Genomic DNA, 17528 nt, shown 5'->3' on the forward strand with positions numbered 1-17528 from the left:
CTGCCTTAAATACTGATGGAGCAGGTTTACATTACGTAATTTTTTAAATATCTCGCTCCACGATTATAATCCTTCTGATATAAATGACATAATAAGGACACTATTGTATTCATTACAAGTGAATATATATAATAACCATTGTGATAGCCGATTTAATAGTGACGGAGAGTTTATTGCCAGTTCTTGTCCGTTCTTTCACCCTTTAAGAACTGGCATTATAACTTAGAGATATTGATTTTTAACTATGCTAAAATTTCGTTTAGATTTCATCTGATTTTACGGATACACTTATGTATATGTTGACGTTCATTTAGCAAGTACTTATAACTTGCGCATTAAACATCTCAACTACTTAAGTAATAGTGTCTTCAACGTAAATAGTATTGTCCCATCGATTGGCATATTTATTATTTAAATCTAATATCTTTTGCTGGATTTACTATTTGAAAAGTTAAAATAGCGATAGGAAAATGTTTTATAAGCTTCGAAATTAAATTTTTTGTTCGTATTACTCTCGTGTCTGTTTACGAGAGATGAGAGATCGTAGAACGGTAGCAGAGTTGTCAATAGGTTAAATGATAACTTTTTTCGAATACTAACCGTATTTTCGAGTATCTGTCAAGTAGGCATTAGCGGGGAGAGTTAAGGGTAATAACAAGAAGGAGATTTAACGCTAAGTGATTTCCGTACGTCAAAAGTGAATTGGATTTTGATATATGGGTCACATAGTTCGCGCTAAATTCTTGTCTGAATTTTGATTCAGTTGGTTTTCAATGTTTATGTTATAAACTTAACGTAGGTAGATAATAGGTAGTTAGAAAATTTCACGCCTCTGTAATCGATGCTTTCTGCGTAAAATTAATAGCGATTTATTGAAACACTAATTTTTCTTAAGAATCATTCTTGGTGGAAAGAACTTGAATGGCAAATTTCATAGCTGAATTGAATCGCCATTGAATTTACGAGGCTGTTTCAAAAGTAATATACTTCATTTAAAATTACGTTGATTTTTCAAGTTTTGATACATTCATGTTTTTTCTTAGTTAAAAGATCTTGATTAAGATCGAGGCAACCGTTCATTCCGTATTATAGTGAATTTTCCATTAATGATGAAATCGATTAATTTATGCATTTGGCGATCGTTCGCCCATGTGTCGTTGTATATTGAGAAATAATCGAACAAGTATTGTTTATTTGTTAGTTATAAGTGATGAATCGTAGATGTGTTGTGAGCTTATGATAAAATCACTGCTATTTTTATTAAGGACCTTAAGACTACTACTTAAATTATTGAATGCAAATGGCTTAGTATTAGCCTAGTAAGTTAATAGTGCTAACCTAAACTTATGCTGAACGCATTTTCAATTTAATATTGTTATTTTTCTCTAAATTAACACTGTATTGAAAATGTCCGGAAACAATGTCGTAGAACCAATCGACGTGTGTCGGACAGAATTGACCTAATCGAAATATATGCAAAAATTTGACATCAGGAACTTCTGTGTTGTATAATCAAATTTAACTTTTGTATAATTGTTCTAATAACGGGCTACTGATGAAAAGTAGTAGACTAGCGCCAATAAATGTATGAAAGAATGAAGATATCGAATTTAACAGTTGTATAATTGTTCTAATACGCTCACAACATATCTGTATTGTTGTAGATAGACAAATAGCTTGCAGCCCACTGACTGATGTATTTATACTTAAGGTATACGTAGATGTTAATTCTGCTTAGTGAATGTTAGAAATTATGATAATTTTTCTCATGGACCGCGTTTTTAAAGTGAAATATTGTATATTTATTTCTATCACACTGGTGTAAACATTTTTTACTTTTGTATACTGCAAGTAGTCATTTTGAAGCACCTTATAGGTGATAAATGTTATTTTAATATATATTATATCGCATCTGGATATATAACTTTTTATTGGATTTGGTAAAATTCATCAGTGAAGTGTAACACGTATAAGGATCTTTTAGTAGTTGATGGACCGACGTGTTTTTCTAGCACCGCTCTTAGAAATAGGATTTAATTATATATACATATATATATATTTCGTATTATTGAGGAGCATTTTGGCACTTCATTGACTTAACAGTAATACACGATATTCAAAGATTATATTCTATTTCTTAAACGCGAAAGTTCATTGTTGTAAATGCGTTTTAACTACCAAAGATCCTTAGACGTGTGGCCCATAAAACACGACGTAAATTTCCATTTCGGGCTGTTGATTAAAAACTTTACCTCATGGTTAGGAGATTATCTGATATACACCCTTAGGTTCATGGTTCAGTATTTAAAGTTTCCGCTTTTCAAGCTTTTGTAGATAATTTAATGTTTATTATAAATCAATTAAATTTAAGTGTTGTAAATAATACGTTTATACATTGTATAAATTACCGGTTCGGTCTATCGTACTGAGACTTGTTCATGTAATTCAATATAAAGGCTGCGAAATCTAAAATTACCTTCGATGTAATAACTGGTGTAATAATTAAAAGTTCTCTAAAACGAAACAGTTTTTTATTAATTCCTTAAATTGTTAAAAATGCTATCAGTGAATTTTATAAATGCTCTCAGAATTTGAGAAAAGGGTTAAGGTTTGGAAGGGTAGTGAAGGTGCTGCAAATGTCTGATTTCATTGTTTTACATGTGTGTGAAAACAACTGATTGGCACTATAGCGACGACACTGGTTCTAGCGCATAGTTTAATTCGGCTTATCAATTCTGTTCTTTGCAACCCGCACATAGAAAGACAGTCCTTGGTGCACAGCTGGGGATCGAACCTAGGACCTCAGGGATGAGAGTCGCACGCTGAAGCCGCTAGGCTACCAACACTACTCAGTAAGTAATTATATGTAAATGAATACAATAGTATGATAACTTTCGTTGCATAATTAGAAACTTGTGTAAAACAAAAACTTGGCGATTAAAAAGAGTGGCGGAGAGTTTATTGCCAGTTCTTCTCTTCCATTCTAAGTTCTTGATTTGAGAACTGACAGTTAATGTAAAATTAGCAGCTTTTAATGTATATTTCTTTTTTTTGACATTCATAAGTGTACATTGTGAAACTTTTATACTATAACTGCCAATCGTGTCAAGGTCAACAGACCTATTTCAAAAAATTTTTTAGGGAAGTCTCATCACACTTGTTTAGGATGCTATAAATAACTAAATAATAAAATGATTTGACTAGGAGAGACAGTTTAGGTTGATATAAATAAAAAATATATTACAAAAAGATATTTTATTTACAACACTATTTACATAATTTCGTATTTATTACAAACGCAATGGAATCAAATCTATCAATTGTTTTATACAATCAATATCACCTAATGCAAGCAAAAGAAATAATAATATTTACCAAAGGGAAGTGATTTAATTATAAGATAAAAAAACAACTTTTTTTAAACCACGAGGGCCTTTTATTCTCATTGTTGCTGTTTAGTAATCAGCCTTGCCTTTAAAAATTAAGCAGACGCATAACTATCCATCTTCAAAAATATCCCCGGAACAGTTATTAAAGAACCACACATATATAATTAAATCATTCCCCTTATCAAAAATGAGATAAACCAGTCTCAAAATTACAAAAGTATTACCTTACTTTCAAATTTAATTAAAACGGAAACAAAACGGAAAAGCTTACAAGCAAATTTGTGGATTGTCAATTGACTAGAGAATTCCTATTAAAATACGTACTATAAACATAATTAGAGTTTCATAGTACGTTTACAATTTTGTCACTGCGTTTACATTAACACACAATGGCACACCTTACATGATTTGTGATCAAAATATTCAATATGGCAATACAATTTTACAAGTGAACTTATACAAAAAAGAAAATACAATTGCACACAACACAATGCAGTATAAATGCGTTAGGAATGAAATATATTTAAAAATGCAATAAATATACAAAAGAAAAATCCTAAATAAAAATACGAACAATCCTTTATAATCCGTAGATTATGGGAGATCAAACCAAGATGGCCGCTCGGCTGTCAGCCATCATTTCACCGCGTTAATCTTTTGCTAAAAGTTTTTTATCGGTTTCGGCACGTACCTTGGAATTTAACCAAGTAACGTGTCGGAAAACATTGACAAACTCGTTAACTATTCACATACACCAACTACGATTATTTTATCAATAAGTCTCAACAATTTCTCCTAACTAGATAAATGGCTGAATAGTGATAATTGTATACTTATAAATATTCCCGTCTATTCATATAAAATCTGTGTAATTGCACCGTTTTAACTAAAGTTCTCAAGTGTCTCTTTCCAACACAGCGTAAACATAATTCGACGGAAAGAGACAAAAGAGTAGTGTAGTTAAAAACGCCGATTTATTTTTATGAATGAGGGAGAGCCTTAACATATTAGTTACTTTAATCTCGTGATACCCGAATACACAAGAGCCATTTAAATGAAGCTTTCACATCCCCTTTTATTTAAACTAAATTGACCGCATTAACGTGTATCATGTTTTTTTTATTTAGTCCACGTTTTATAAGGTCTCTTCATAGAAGCGAAAACGCGACAGAAACAAATGAATATATATATTTTTTTTAATAAAATTAGTTAAAAACGTTGTACTAAGAATAATTAAATTAAATTAATGAAAATTTGATGGAATATGGAGAAACATTTTCATACTTATAGCTAGCTGCTGGCATTTCCTCGGCCAATCACAGCCTAGCGATAAATATACAATAGACGCCCCTTTAATTAACTTTTGTGTATCGGAACGTATAGTGCGTAAACGTAACCTGTGATATATAAACGTGTATTTTATTAAAATATCGATTTGCGTGAATTACAATTATAGCTAACGTCAGTCTGAAAATGCAGCCGTTAATGAAAATTATGTTCTTATTATTAAAAGCCTATGATTTATTTACTACTGGCAAGCACGTTTGACCAGGACGGATGATATGAAATTGAAGATTTAAAGCGATTTTTGTAAATTATCAGCTATTGTGGAAGGTTGTTCCATTAAAAACTTTTAAAAATAAATTTTTATGACCAACAGATTGTTATAAACGCTTTATAGAGTCTATTATATTCTTAGCGTTGAGTATGGCAAATCCAATAATAAGTAAAAAGTGTTTGACATTCAGGAGTCAGACACATAGTGCCACATATTTTTCTTGGCCGAGGGCTGAAATTGGTCCTACCGCCGCCATTTTGAAATGTCACACTGACATTGTCAGTTACCACTCAAATACAACGTGCTCTCAATAAATAATTTTACTATCTACCAACATCTAATAAAAATTTCACTAAAATTTATAAATTTTTATTCCTTGCATTATTAATTACAATGGCAAAATTTTAATTATCGAACGGTTCTGATTGCTAGGTACCTTAAAAGTTATTGAAGTTATACTTCTTTAGGCGCGTTATGAAAAATTGATGAGAGTGAAATTTTACGATGCACGCGCACCGTGACACAAAATTAACAGAATGAAGTTGCCCACGGAAGATGCTACGGCATTGGACATAATTTAAAAACAAAATTCGAATAATAATAGAATTTATGTTACACTTAATGTAAGAGAATAATAATAAATATTTAATTATTTAATTTTTCAAATGTAAACAGAACTTTATTGACTGACTTGACTCCTTTTCCCGTCTTTGATTATTTAATTGTAATTAATTATTTGGATGCAATCAAAAACTATTTTTAATAATGCCAAAAAAGTATAACTTCTTACGCGCGTACATAAGTACACGCACCCTTTTTTATATTAATAGTACAGGTACTTAACAAAACCTATCATATCAGTTGTTCTTAAGTTTGTGTCACATTTATTTAAGCCTAGAACTGTATTTTCTAGATACTAGTGTACATTGTTTTATTAAGACATTTCAAAAAATTATTAAGTTAACCTGCATGACTTCAAATTATTCCTCTTATAATGTTAAATTTTTATTTACTGGCAATACTAATATCCATGACAGCGACGCTCTTACCGGCCAAGAAAAGTATGTGGCACTGTAGCGGGGTAATATTCAAGTTGAAATGTTAGAAAGTAATTTGTCTAGAAAAAATCCGTTAACGTGTTCACGAAGTTTAAATTACAATGGCGAGATTTAATTTATAACTAATAGTATTTTATTGAAACAACCTCTTATTTAATTAAGTATATTGATGAAACTTGGAACGATTCCAGCCATTTACTTAAACCCGTATTCTAGAACGCAACCTAAATCAAGTTTAGCTGTCAAATATTTCTTCTGTATGAAGTTTGACACTTTTGATAGCGCTTAATATTGTGACTTGAGATACGAATTAGAATACAGACTTTAGTTTTAAAAATATTGTTTTTACAAGAGGAACGATTTCATATAAACAGAATTCTTAAAAGCTCAATTGTATATCGTTTCTAGTTTATTAAGTAGTTAGGAAACTTTCAACTTTTAATTCGTAGAGGTATTTAATCTTAAAAAAAAAATTAGAAAATTTACACGTTCTTGCTCTAAAATCCACCCTAATAATTAAATTTAGAATTTGTGTGCGTTTGGTATTCACATCGAGATCGGTAAAATCTTCCTTTTTTTAAAGATCTAAAGTCTATGATCGAATATAATTTCTGACACTTGCCTAACTAATCTTAGCCCCTGTTAACAACCTTAAACGTTTAAGGGCGGATCTAGAATTAATAACAATCGAGAACCTGTATAGGTCCCAGGGGCTCATGACCCCCTTCGGATCGCCCACGACCTTACATCCTGTTTTAGTCCTTCTTAGGAGATAAATAATATTTAGATAAAACAAGTCTACTATGAGTTTGACAAGATATTAAAATACTTTATGAAAAATATTAGTTTTTAAAATAAGATTTTTCATATAAATATTTGGCACAGACTATTGACATTGCGCGTAGACGAGCTCATGGAAAAGTCGGTGAGTGATAATTGCGCAGAATACATTTAAACCGCGGTTTTAATAAGGGGCCATCTATAAAATACGTCACACGTTAATGGGGAGGGAGGGTATCACTGAAGTGTGACATCGTGTGACAAGGGGCATGGGGGGGACAATACTTTTGTGACGTCACATGTTAAAATTTAAAATACTAAAACGCAAAGTTTGGATGTGAATTAAAAATTTTAAAAATTTACGAACTTAATCTATATTTATTAATAATTTATAATTAATTTATAGAAAATAGCCGTTTTCTCTCGATTATTTTTAAATACATACATAAATTTAAAAAATGTGTGACGTCACATCAGGAGGGGGGGTTATAAAACGGGGGGAGGGGTTCAAAAGTCCTAAAATTCGTGTGACGTACTTTATGGATGGCCCCTAACAACAAAAACCGTATATAAAAAGTAAAACTAAAAAACTTGTTCTCTTAATACTGAATACTGACAACTTAATTTTATTGTGGTAGTTCAAAATATGCAACCAAAATTCAGGCATTATTAAAAAAAATTACAAGGCAATTTTGATGTGCATTTTAAAATAACTGCGGCAGTTTATCCGCACTTGGTTTAATTCAAAGTCATACCAATAGAATTAAGTGCAGGCAGCGGGATGTGGGGTTAGGGGCGAAGTGTTATGCGCGTGCGCGGGCCTCGGCGGAGCGGCGAGTGCGAAAGCTAATCTTTCGAGACGTAATCGCAACGGCATAAGTCGAGGCCAGCCCAAGGAAGAGAGACTTGACAGAGCGCCCTCTACGGCTTCGTAGCGGAGACGGCGTTCGGTTTCCTCACAGGATGACAGTTCCTGTTACAAAAAAAAATATTTAAAACAAAGATACATTTAAATACCATGAACACTAGTCGCTAAGTCACGCGTAACCACACACAGTCACCATGCCTCCTGCCGATAGAGGACAAATCTTTGTTTTTAATTTATTTTATTATTATTTATTACTTAAGATGTCATGTGGAACATGGTGTAATGGTTGCAGCTTCTTACGTTGTGTAAAACAAAAAACTTGGCGATTAAAAAGAATGGCGGAGAGTATATTTCCAGTACTAGTCCTCCGTTCTACGCCCTTGATTTGAGAACTGGCAGTAAATGTAAAATTAGAAGCATTTATTTATTTATTTTTTTTCTAAAATAATTGTCTATACAATTATTATTTTATGAATTACTTATTTTATTAATTACAATTACCCGTTCAATTACTTCGACGTCGTCCTCCTCAGTGGATTGGACCAGTTGATTTTTGAGCGTCTGTGAAATTAATTATCATTTATTACACAAATCACAAAAAAAGTAACGAAGCTATACGAATGCCAAAGAACTATGCAAAAAGTCTTGCGAGCTTTTCTTCGTAAGCGTCGGTTTCTATGTACATTTAAATCCGTGGATAATTTACAAACGGTGCGAGGTCGCGAGTCACCGCCATCAGCTATGTATGCTCTCTATATAATGCTACACATATAATAAGCTTATAATACATAATTTATACGTATATAATTGTAAGGCCCACTACAGAAAATATATATCGCAATATCCTAAGCGGATATAAGCCATTCTTTCGAAGAGTATGTGTATGTAGAACGTAAATAAAGCCAAAGCATAATAAGTATATGTAACTAATAGTGTGTTACAGTGAAAATAGATCGCCTTTAAGAAAAGTATGTTAAAAGCGATTTTTAAAATATTACTTGACCATCGTAAAATTCGTACAGAACATAGTTATTTGACGATATGATTACAGCTAAGTAATAAGTATATTTGCCAAAATCAGTATTGATTAGAAATGATAAAATACAACTATGATATATATATACCAAATTACATCATCATATAAATACAATTATACCAATACTCATTCAATAAACCGTAGAAAATGTCAAACCCAGATAGTTCTGAACAATAAGATTGAACAAAACAAAACGTGTACCAAATTACACCCTTTAATTAAAATATAATACTATAAAGCGAAGTGTAAGAGAGCATACGTAAACGTATACGTGAGTGTGCGTCTATAAGCGTGTGTGTACGTTACGGTTGGGTTCGGACCTCGCATCTTTATTCTTGACTCGAGATCGCCAAGCAGGGCCTGAATGTTAACACCTGTTTCATATTAAAACCGTTACGACTTGCGGCCCTACATTTTTAATATCGAATTCGAAAAAAATTGATTGTTAAACTTTTTAACGGAGATTGCATAGCTATTAATAATATAATATCTCGTTCTAACATCGCCTGGAATGTGTTAGAAAAAATCCGAAATCAGTCAATCCAATACGTATGCTATGTCTGAACGATGGTTTTTACCCTAACTGTTATTGATAGAATTATTTATACTAAACATTCCTCAACTTTTACGATATGTAACGAATAAACAACTCACTTCAATGGAGTGTCTGTACTGCTCCATCATGTGTTTTGAGGCATCGAGTTCCGCTAATTTCTTCACGACCACGTCTGCCACGTTTTTCTCAGTCACATCCAACTTCTCCCTGTAAGGTAGCGAATGTACTGAGCACCTAATGTGGAAGCGGTTTTGATACTGTATAGGTCAGTAAGAATGTTATGAAGTAGCTGTATGGAAATGCAAATGAAGTCCATCGCTAGCTTTGGCTCTAAAATAATATTGTGATGAAGATCCATCAACTTTAATTTTTGACAACTGATTTATTGCTAAAATCTGGAGGAGGTTATTAACAAAAACTTTTCTGTCTTGCCTTGTTTTAATGAAAAAAAAAAAAAAAATAGTGACGTTTTTTAAATGAAATACGCCCATATTTTTATTAAGCACGAAGTATAATATAAGTTTTGTGTCTAGCCTGAATTAAAAATCAAAATACAGAAAAATAGTAAACGTATGCACGTACCGGAGCGTATCAGCGAGCGTAGCAGCGGGCGCGTCCTTATGCCTCGCGGCGGCGGCGGCCAATGCGAGCGCTCGAACCAGTTCCGCCAATCTTTGGTCCAATAACACCACCTTGTCCAAAAGACATCCCCGAGCCGCCTCTTCCGCTTCCGCTTCGGTTCTCTGCCTTTGCGCAATAGCCGCTGATAGATTCCGGAGCGATTCGCGCTCAGATCCGGAGTTAGATTCTGGATCTGTTTAATATATTAATTATATATGAATAATAATATTATCGATTTCATTGTGTCACATACATAAATACATTAAATACGCTAGATTGATTTTATTTTACTTCTGTTGGTTGATAATGTTGAAATAATCAAATGATTAAGAAATGAAGAGACGAAACAAGTGTTAAACTGTTTTAGTAAATGTGATATTACACAAGCCGCTTCGCGTATTTATATAAAAAAAAAGTAAAAATATATTATGAGTTAAATTTCGGTATTTAACAAAATGTGACAGACCTTTATCAATGTCCCCGAAAGAATCTCGTTCGGGAGACAATTCTTCACCACTCCAGGCGCCCGACCACCACTCTTCTGCACATTCTGAAATTCATCAACGGGAATCAAATTATATTATTAATAATTTATTATGTGCTAAATGACTTAACCACTATGCCACGACATCATTATCTTTTAATGAAACGAACAAGAACTGGAAAGAAAAACTATCTGGTGGTTTTAAAAAGTTAAAATAAAGAACGTACCCGGATCAGTAACCAAACAGGGCTCCGTTTCCGAATCAAGTAACTCAGCTGAATCATTATCATCGGATATCCTTGAGCGATCATCATCAGCGTGCGTAAGTACGGGCGCGCTCGCCGCTGCCGTACGCAGTGCACGTACCACTGCTCCTAGGAGACCACCTCTGGATTCCTCTTCAGGGGACAGTGTATCGCCGCTGTCGCTACGACTGCAATTATATCATAGAATTAAAAAAAACGGCGTAAAACTACCAGCTCTCAGGCCTAATAATGGGCTTGAGAGTGCGAAGAAAAAAAGTTTCATCTTTAGACCAAAAGTTTAAGAAATGTTTGTAGTAAGTTCATGTTTAAGCTATGATTGGCTATTCACACTCAAATTTGACTCTCTTTTGTGTTCTGGTTTGAGAATGTTTCCTTCATGGAATTACGATAAGTTTATTGTTGTGTTTACTTAATGTAAATTGTATTTTCACATAAATAGTAATAATATAAACGATGTAGTATTTAGGATTATGCAAAATCAAATAAAAATTCATTTATTTATATTACACTTATAAACGCCAATATTGAATTATTTTAAAAAAGCAAATATGTGTCAAATTCAAAATATAAAAAAAAAACAGTTCTTTATTACAATTAAAATTTTAATAATTTGTTTATAGACATACCTGTACGCATCATTGTGAAAAACAGTTGGCTGTATAGCATGATGTGGCAACGCATAAGCCGCTCGCACTGCATCAGTCAACGTGCGTAGTTTTCGTGCGAGTGCGTCGAGTGCGTGCGCGCTGGCGTGAGCACCACCCACACTTGCGCCCGTTGCGAAACGAGCGCGAGCGGACGCGGCCAACGCCTCTTGACGACGTTGTTCGCACATTCGCACTAATTGACGGCATTCACCACGTCTGAAATGTTTTAATCAGTTAAAAACCGACTACAAAGAATACATAATACAATGATAAGATGTAATGACACAACTATACTTCTGTCATGGATAAAGTTTAATTATTAATAGTTTTTCTATGAAATATATAATATACATCCTCTAAATATATTTTTTAACACCCTAAGCTGCTTTTCGCCTAACCTTCTCTCAAGGTCAGCGTTGAGCCTGGCAATCTCATTCTCAGCATCAAGCAGCGAGTCCCCAAGAGCTCCAGTCTCAGCGGCCAAGAAGTCCTGCATTTCCGCCGCTTCACGCTCCGCTTCTGTTAAACGCGCTTCGAAGACCCGTGACCTTTCACGGGCTTTGCACGCATCCTGGAAAAAAAATATAATGCGTTATCTGGTAGGTTGGCAGATATCACCAAGAGATTTAGAAATATATATTCTTTATTGCCAGAGACTTTAATATAAATGCGAAAATCGACAGGACAGCGACAGGACATTCCTGTCATGATCATCATTCTCTGAATATTCATATATTCATAGCTGCTCCCTTCACACTTTGAAAACATTTTTCCGTTAGTTTTAATAATCTATCTTTTTTTATATTCGTGTTTGTTATGTTTGCCTATAAGTGCTTGTCACATTAAATAATTGATTTTTTTTTATGTACCAGTGCGCCGAGCGTTGGCAAGCTTTTGTAAAAAAAATAAATAAATACATCATAACGTAATGCCGTGCCGTATAGGATATCTTTTAAAACGTATAATCCTTTTTTAAATATAATTTAAAAGCATTCTTACGTTGGTTATTTATTGGATAAGAGCATGGGGCAAACAATTAACAACAAATTATGGTATTGTCTAAAAATTTAATTTATATTTCAAGGTATACGCTTAATACGTAAACCAATAAGGCACGCACTACACCCAGCGGTCCTAGTGACAACAAAAAATATTTCTATTTATAAAATGGTAACATTTTTCATAACGACCAACTTCTACTCCTAGAAGCTTAGCTCTAAAATTCAACGTCAACTTTCCAACTATGAATGTGACCTCATTATATACTATTCAAGTTCACAAGGCACTTCCGAGTTTCAGATTTTAAATATTTACTGCATTAAGTTTCAATTTCCATACGTAACATTGAATAATGAAATTATGCGCTACCCACATAAATTAAAGAAATAATAATCTGATTAAATAAAAATATTACATACATTTCTGTTTCTATAGGGGTTTGATTTATAGCATAGACTTAATTTCTAAGGAATTAAATATTTAAAATATAATGTCCATAGACCTACCCTCTTTTTTATGAAAAAATGCGAGTAGTGTTTTAACGGTTCTCATTAACGCATTAGAACATTGATTGATAGAAATTCTATTTCTATAAATATATTAGTAGATTGTAGACAATATATGAACATATACAGTATGCACTATTAACCTTTATTTAACTATGTACAAGTCAAAGCCCTTTCGAAACAGTAGGGCAATTTATCAATAGCGGAAACGATTAGTTATAGAACTACTTACTGCGTGTAACTTGTCACAGTGGTCTCTCAACGAGTCGTTTTCTGCTCGCTGCCGAGTTGCTAGGTCTTCTGCGGATCGCAATTGCTCTTCCAGTGCTCGCAGACAGCCATCCGCGCCTGCGCCAGCGCCTGAAATTGTCAACGATTCTTTTAAAATTTCCAATGGACAACACAAAGGCGCCCTATAGAAGCCGTGACCCGTTATCGTAAATACATGTGACTGACATTAATTAGGTCGGGCTTATCACGTAATTGTATACGGATTTCATTCAAGTTACACACCTAAAAAGTAAAATGTAAACCACGATTAATTAATATAAACTCTCAAAAGTTATTCACTTGTGAAAATAAGTTTCAAAAGTTCTTTTAAATAAAGTTTTAATCTGGATTTTTATTTCTATTGAAAAATATACGTCGTTTTTTTAGTCAGACATAGAAATGTTATAGGAGATACTATAATAAATGATGTACAGATATATTTAATTCCGTACTGTTAAAGTACTTGGACGATTTCTGAAAAATTACCTGCGCCAGCCAGTTCCAAAAGCCGCAGTGAATTTCTTTCAAGCTCTGCGATGGCAGCCAATCTTGCAGTCCGTTCGGCAGCCAACTGGGCTTCTGCGTGTAACCTGCGCTCCCTTTCCTCGGCAGCAGCGGCCTCTGCTGCAGCCTTGGCTGCTGCAAGTCGTGGTGTCTCCGTGTCTCTTGCACTTGCTTGCACTCCACGATGACAACGATTTACTTCTATTCTACTGAAACCAAATAAATTGTAAGGGTGGAATAAATATTTTTACTTCGCTGTTTTTTGCAATTACAGTCAAAGCTACTGAAAATTTATATTTATACTATTCATTCCCTAATATCTATTTTTTAAATAAAGAATAATAATAACAAGGAAATAACCTTTCAATATTGGGAACGACGCCTCCAAAAGCGGATTCAATATCAGAACCCAACAAAACAGTTTGCGATGTCTTTTCAGCGTATATTTTTACTCGCGTCTTTGTAGCTGTTCTCGAGGACGCTGAACGCGTGACAGTGGGACGTCTAGATAAGGGTGGGCTACTGTCATGTTTCGGCGACATCTCTTGATCGTCCCTTCTCCTTCTCGGCAAGGTTCCATATTTATCAGCCGCCACACGAGTGGCTCCTGCATCAGTGGTCAGCCTCTGGCCATTTGTTGGCCATTTCTTTTCTTCAGTCTGAGGTGAATTTGGCGTTCTACATCTAGCGGCGGAAGTTTTGGTTTGTTTGGCACGTAACGCGGGGCTCTCTCTGACAAGATTCGGAAGATCTGTAGTCGGTCTAATTTTAGGCTTTGGAGTCAAGGGCCGAGGTTTCTCGGGTAGTATCGGTTTCTCTCTGCTTCGGGCACGATCACGAGTGGCTAGATTTGGTCCTCTAGGAGCCGTTGTCGGGCGAGGGGTAGATGTAATCGGTGAACTTCTCTTTGGCTCTGAGACTGTTACGTTGACACGTTTTCTTGGTCTTGGAGGTGCCCCTGCGACCGAAGAACTCTCTGAACCACAACCTGAGCCGCAGGAAACTACACTTGATGCACAAGACCGAGATCCTCCGCCACTGCTCAACGCTCGGCCGCATCCTTCTACTCCGCTGTCACTGCCCGCTGCCCCAAGCACTAATTCGTCTCCTGCCGCTAAACTATCTAGGTCACCTAACGATCGTGCATCGTCTATTGTTTCACACAAACCATTCTCAATGAAAGAGTTCTCTTTAGAAACTGAGTCTTTGTCTTCAAACACTTCAACTAAAACACCACTTTCATTTTGAGTTTCTTCTTTTAGTATCTCATTTTCTATTTTTATATCGACTACCACTACACTGGACGTATCTTTAATGTTAACTTCAGCTGAAGCCCCAGTTTGGGCGTCAGCGACATTAACAGTTTTTTCCTCCATATTTGGCAGCTAAGTCATGATCTGAAACAATACATACGTTATTCGAACAAATGAAAAAGTACAATGAATTTTTTGTCGTTTCCAACAGTTATTATTTCTACTAAGATATAAAAATAGCCACTAGTAAGGCTTATTGGTTTCATCCCCAGAATATTCACGACCGTCTTTTGTTTGGCTTCTTTTATAGTGTCTGTTTTATCAAGACAAAAGAATATTGTATAGATTGTAAAGCAAACTAATTGGCGATCATAACATAAGGGTATATATATTCCTCTGATTGCAAGGTGTTTATCATGACGTTTGATGATGTTGCACAGACAATAGGAAAGTATTTCAATAGAATGTTTCATGGGTTTTTAGGTTTTTATGTTTAGCTTTTTAATAATAATATACTAACACTAGTCCGTAAGTTTATACTAACATAATGATGGATTATTTTATCTGAACAAATAAATAAATAATAATTATTATAATATATAATAGCGATTAATACATAGCCATAAAGACAAACAAATCGAATAGAGGAATGAATTCCTTTGAGAAACGCTAATGAGATTCAAACAGCCTCTCTCCTAGTTTATATTCATCGTACGTAGTTTTGAGCAATTGAACTAATTGAAAAGATTGCCTGCAGTTACCCGACTATTATTAAACTATTATCGTGCAGCTAGATTTATGAGCGACGTCTATCCATTAAACTTTAACTTGGCCATTTAAAAGCAATTTGACATCTGTACTCAGTTGACTCACTTATGTACTTTTGACCCTCAGTACCTACCAACAACGCTCTATTGTTTACACTTCTTTTTGATTTAAAAAAAAAACGTTTGTGTACTTATGTACACGCGTTAGATGTTATACTTCTTTGGCGTAAAACGATAGAAATCTTTTCAAAAATTGTATTCTACGTTTGTAGGAAAAACGACACTAACAATACAATACTAAAATGTTGACTATAGCCAACTTCAGGGTGTCGGTTTTTTGTGACGGTGTGCATCGTATAAATTTACTCCCATAATTTTTCCCTAACGCGCTAAAAGTATAACTTCAAAAATTCATTACGTTTAACATGATTACAAGGCAGTTACAACACTATAGAAACTTATTCAAATGATTGCGTAGGAGTTACTTCATATGAGTATAATGAATATTCAAGATTCGTGTCTTATTCACTGTTCTATAATGGAATTGAAATAAATATTTTTCAAAACACATTTTGGGTCGCGGAGCCAGCGGAGTAATTAAGTTTTTACAGAATTTGTTTTAATCATTTTAATTGGACCATCGAAACCTTAATGTAGTGGACATCACCACAATAATTAAAAAGACTTCTGGAGCCCACGAACAAAAAGGCTCCACCATCACGTGAATGTCAATACTATTCAAAGACACCGTGGGCCTAGTGAGAAGATTGAAAAGGACAAAACGATTTGAATTAGTGTTAGTGCACGTTAGTCTTAAGTGCTAAGCAGTGGTATATGAAAAAAACGAGTGTGTACTTATGTACGCGTTAGAAGTTATACTTCTTTGGCGTAAGATGATAAAATCTTTTCAAAAATTTTATTCTACGTTTGTAGAAAAAACGACACTAATAATATAAAAAAACTAAAATGTTGACTATAGCTAACTTCAGGGTGTCGGGTTTTTTGTGACGGTGAGCGCGGGCATCGTAAAAATTTACTCTCATCATTTTTCCCTAACGCGCCAAAAGAAGTATAACTTCAATAGAACACAAGAACAGTGTCTTCCCTTTATAGAGACTGTAAGTAGTGTTATTGGACACTTTTTTATGTTAAATAGGATAGACTTAAATTACTTATTAGTCTTAAGTTAGGACTTAGGCTAGATCGTAATGTTCCATGATGTCTCAGTAAGACACATGTATTAAAAAAACTCTTATATATATTAAATGGTGGGATCAATGACTAATGAGGCCTACAGGCGATAAAGCTTCAAGGCATTTAGATGTGCGGCGACAAGCAGTCTGTCCATTGTATATAAATGAGCTTATTTTTATCAGAAACCAACGGTCTGCCGACCGGAGACTGCTAATTATACAAGGAATGCCGCTATGACGTACCATTTTGAACTTACATTGCAATTATGTACCTCTCTCTACTTATTAGACACCTGACATATTATTTTTAAAGACAATGATCCTGTATATACACACTTATGTACATCAAACACGTTAAATAACTCTAAAATTTAGAGCGTAGAATAGACGTCATGAATTGGCAAGAAACTCTCACACTCCATTTAACTGATACATTGTACATGGGATGTGGGTAGTACCCAAAAAAAAAGTTGTAGATTAGAGAAACAAACGGGTGTAAGTTGTTTTTAGAACGATTTTAACTGGTATTTTGAAAATAGAATTTGACCACGGCAGTTGTAGTTATAAGCCGTTTTAAGCCGAGGTTTACCTACAATTCTTTATCTTTTGATCTAATTAACAAAAAATACACTAACAGCTATATCAATGTATCGTGAGAAATAGTAACAAAGACTGGTGTTTTTAAGTATAGATTTTCACAAACTTTCTCAGTTCATTTAGAACGGCATATTTATAATATTTTCCTTGAACTAAATAGTTACATAAACAAATGT

The 17528-nt window shown here is 34.1% G+C and overlaps 1 protein-coding gene across 11 annotated transcripts in view; it reads right to left on the reverse strand.

Annotated features, from left to right (window-relative positions):
- Positions 1-7390: 7390 nt before the first annotated feature.
- Positions 7391-17528, reverse strand: part of LOC125054776 — a 28978-nt gene continuing 18840 nt past the window's right edge. For 2 of the 11 annotated variants that reach the window (XM_047656848.1, XM_047656847.1), the window contains exons 2-12: positions 13903-14939; positions 13525-13751; positions 13001-13128; positions 11662-11834; positions 11243-11479; positions 10578-10783; positions 10333-10416; positions 9828-10059; positions 9344-9479; positions 8155-8214; positions 7391-7758 (exon numbers count right to left, since the gene is read on the reverse strand). In XM_047656848.1, coding sequence (XP_047512804.1) covers positions 7549-7758; positions 8155-8214; positions 9344-9479; positions 9828-10059; positions 10333-10416; positions 10578-10783; positions 11243-11479; positions 11662-11834; positions 13001-13128; positions 13525-13751; positions 13903-14918 — 2709 coding nt within the window. In that variant the 5' untranslated portion in view covers positions 14919-14939 and the 3' untranslated portion in view covers positions 7391-7548. Of the gene's footprint in view, positions 7759-8154; positions 8215-8256; positions 9064-9343; positions 9503-9827; positions 10060-10332; positions 10417-10577; positions 10784-11242; positions 11480-11661; positions 11835-13000; positions 13129-13524; positions 13752-13902; positions 14940-17528 lie in introns of those variants that run through there. The other 9 variants (XM_047656852.1, XM_047656849.1, XM_047656850.1 and 6 more) reach the window with 9 other exon arrangements.

The sequence above is a fragment of the Pieris napi genome, chromosome 12 (genome assembly GCF_905475465.1).
Source record: "Pieris napi chromosome 12, ilPieNapi1.2, whole genome shotgun sequence".
Classification (NCBI taxonomy): domain Eukaryota; kingdom Metazoa; phylum Arthropoda; class Insecta; order Lepidoptera; family Pieridae; genus Pieris; species Pieris napi.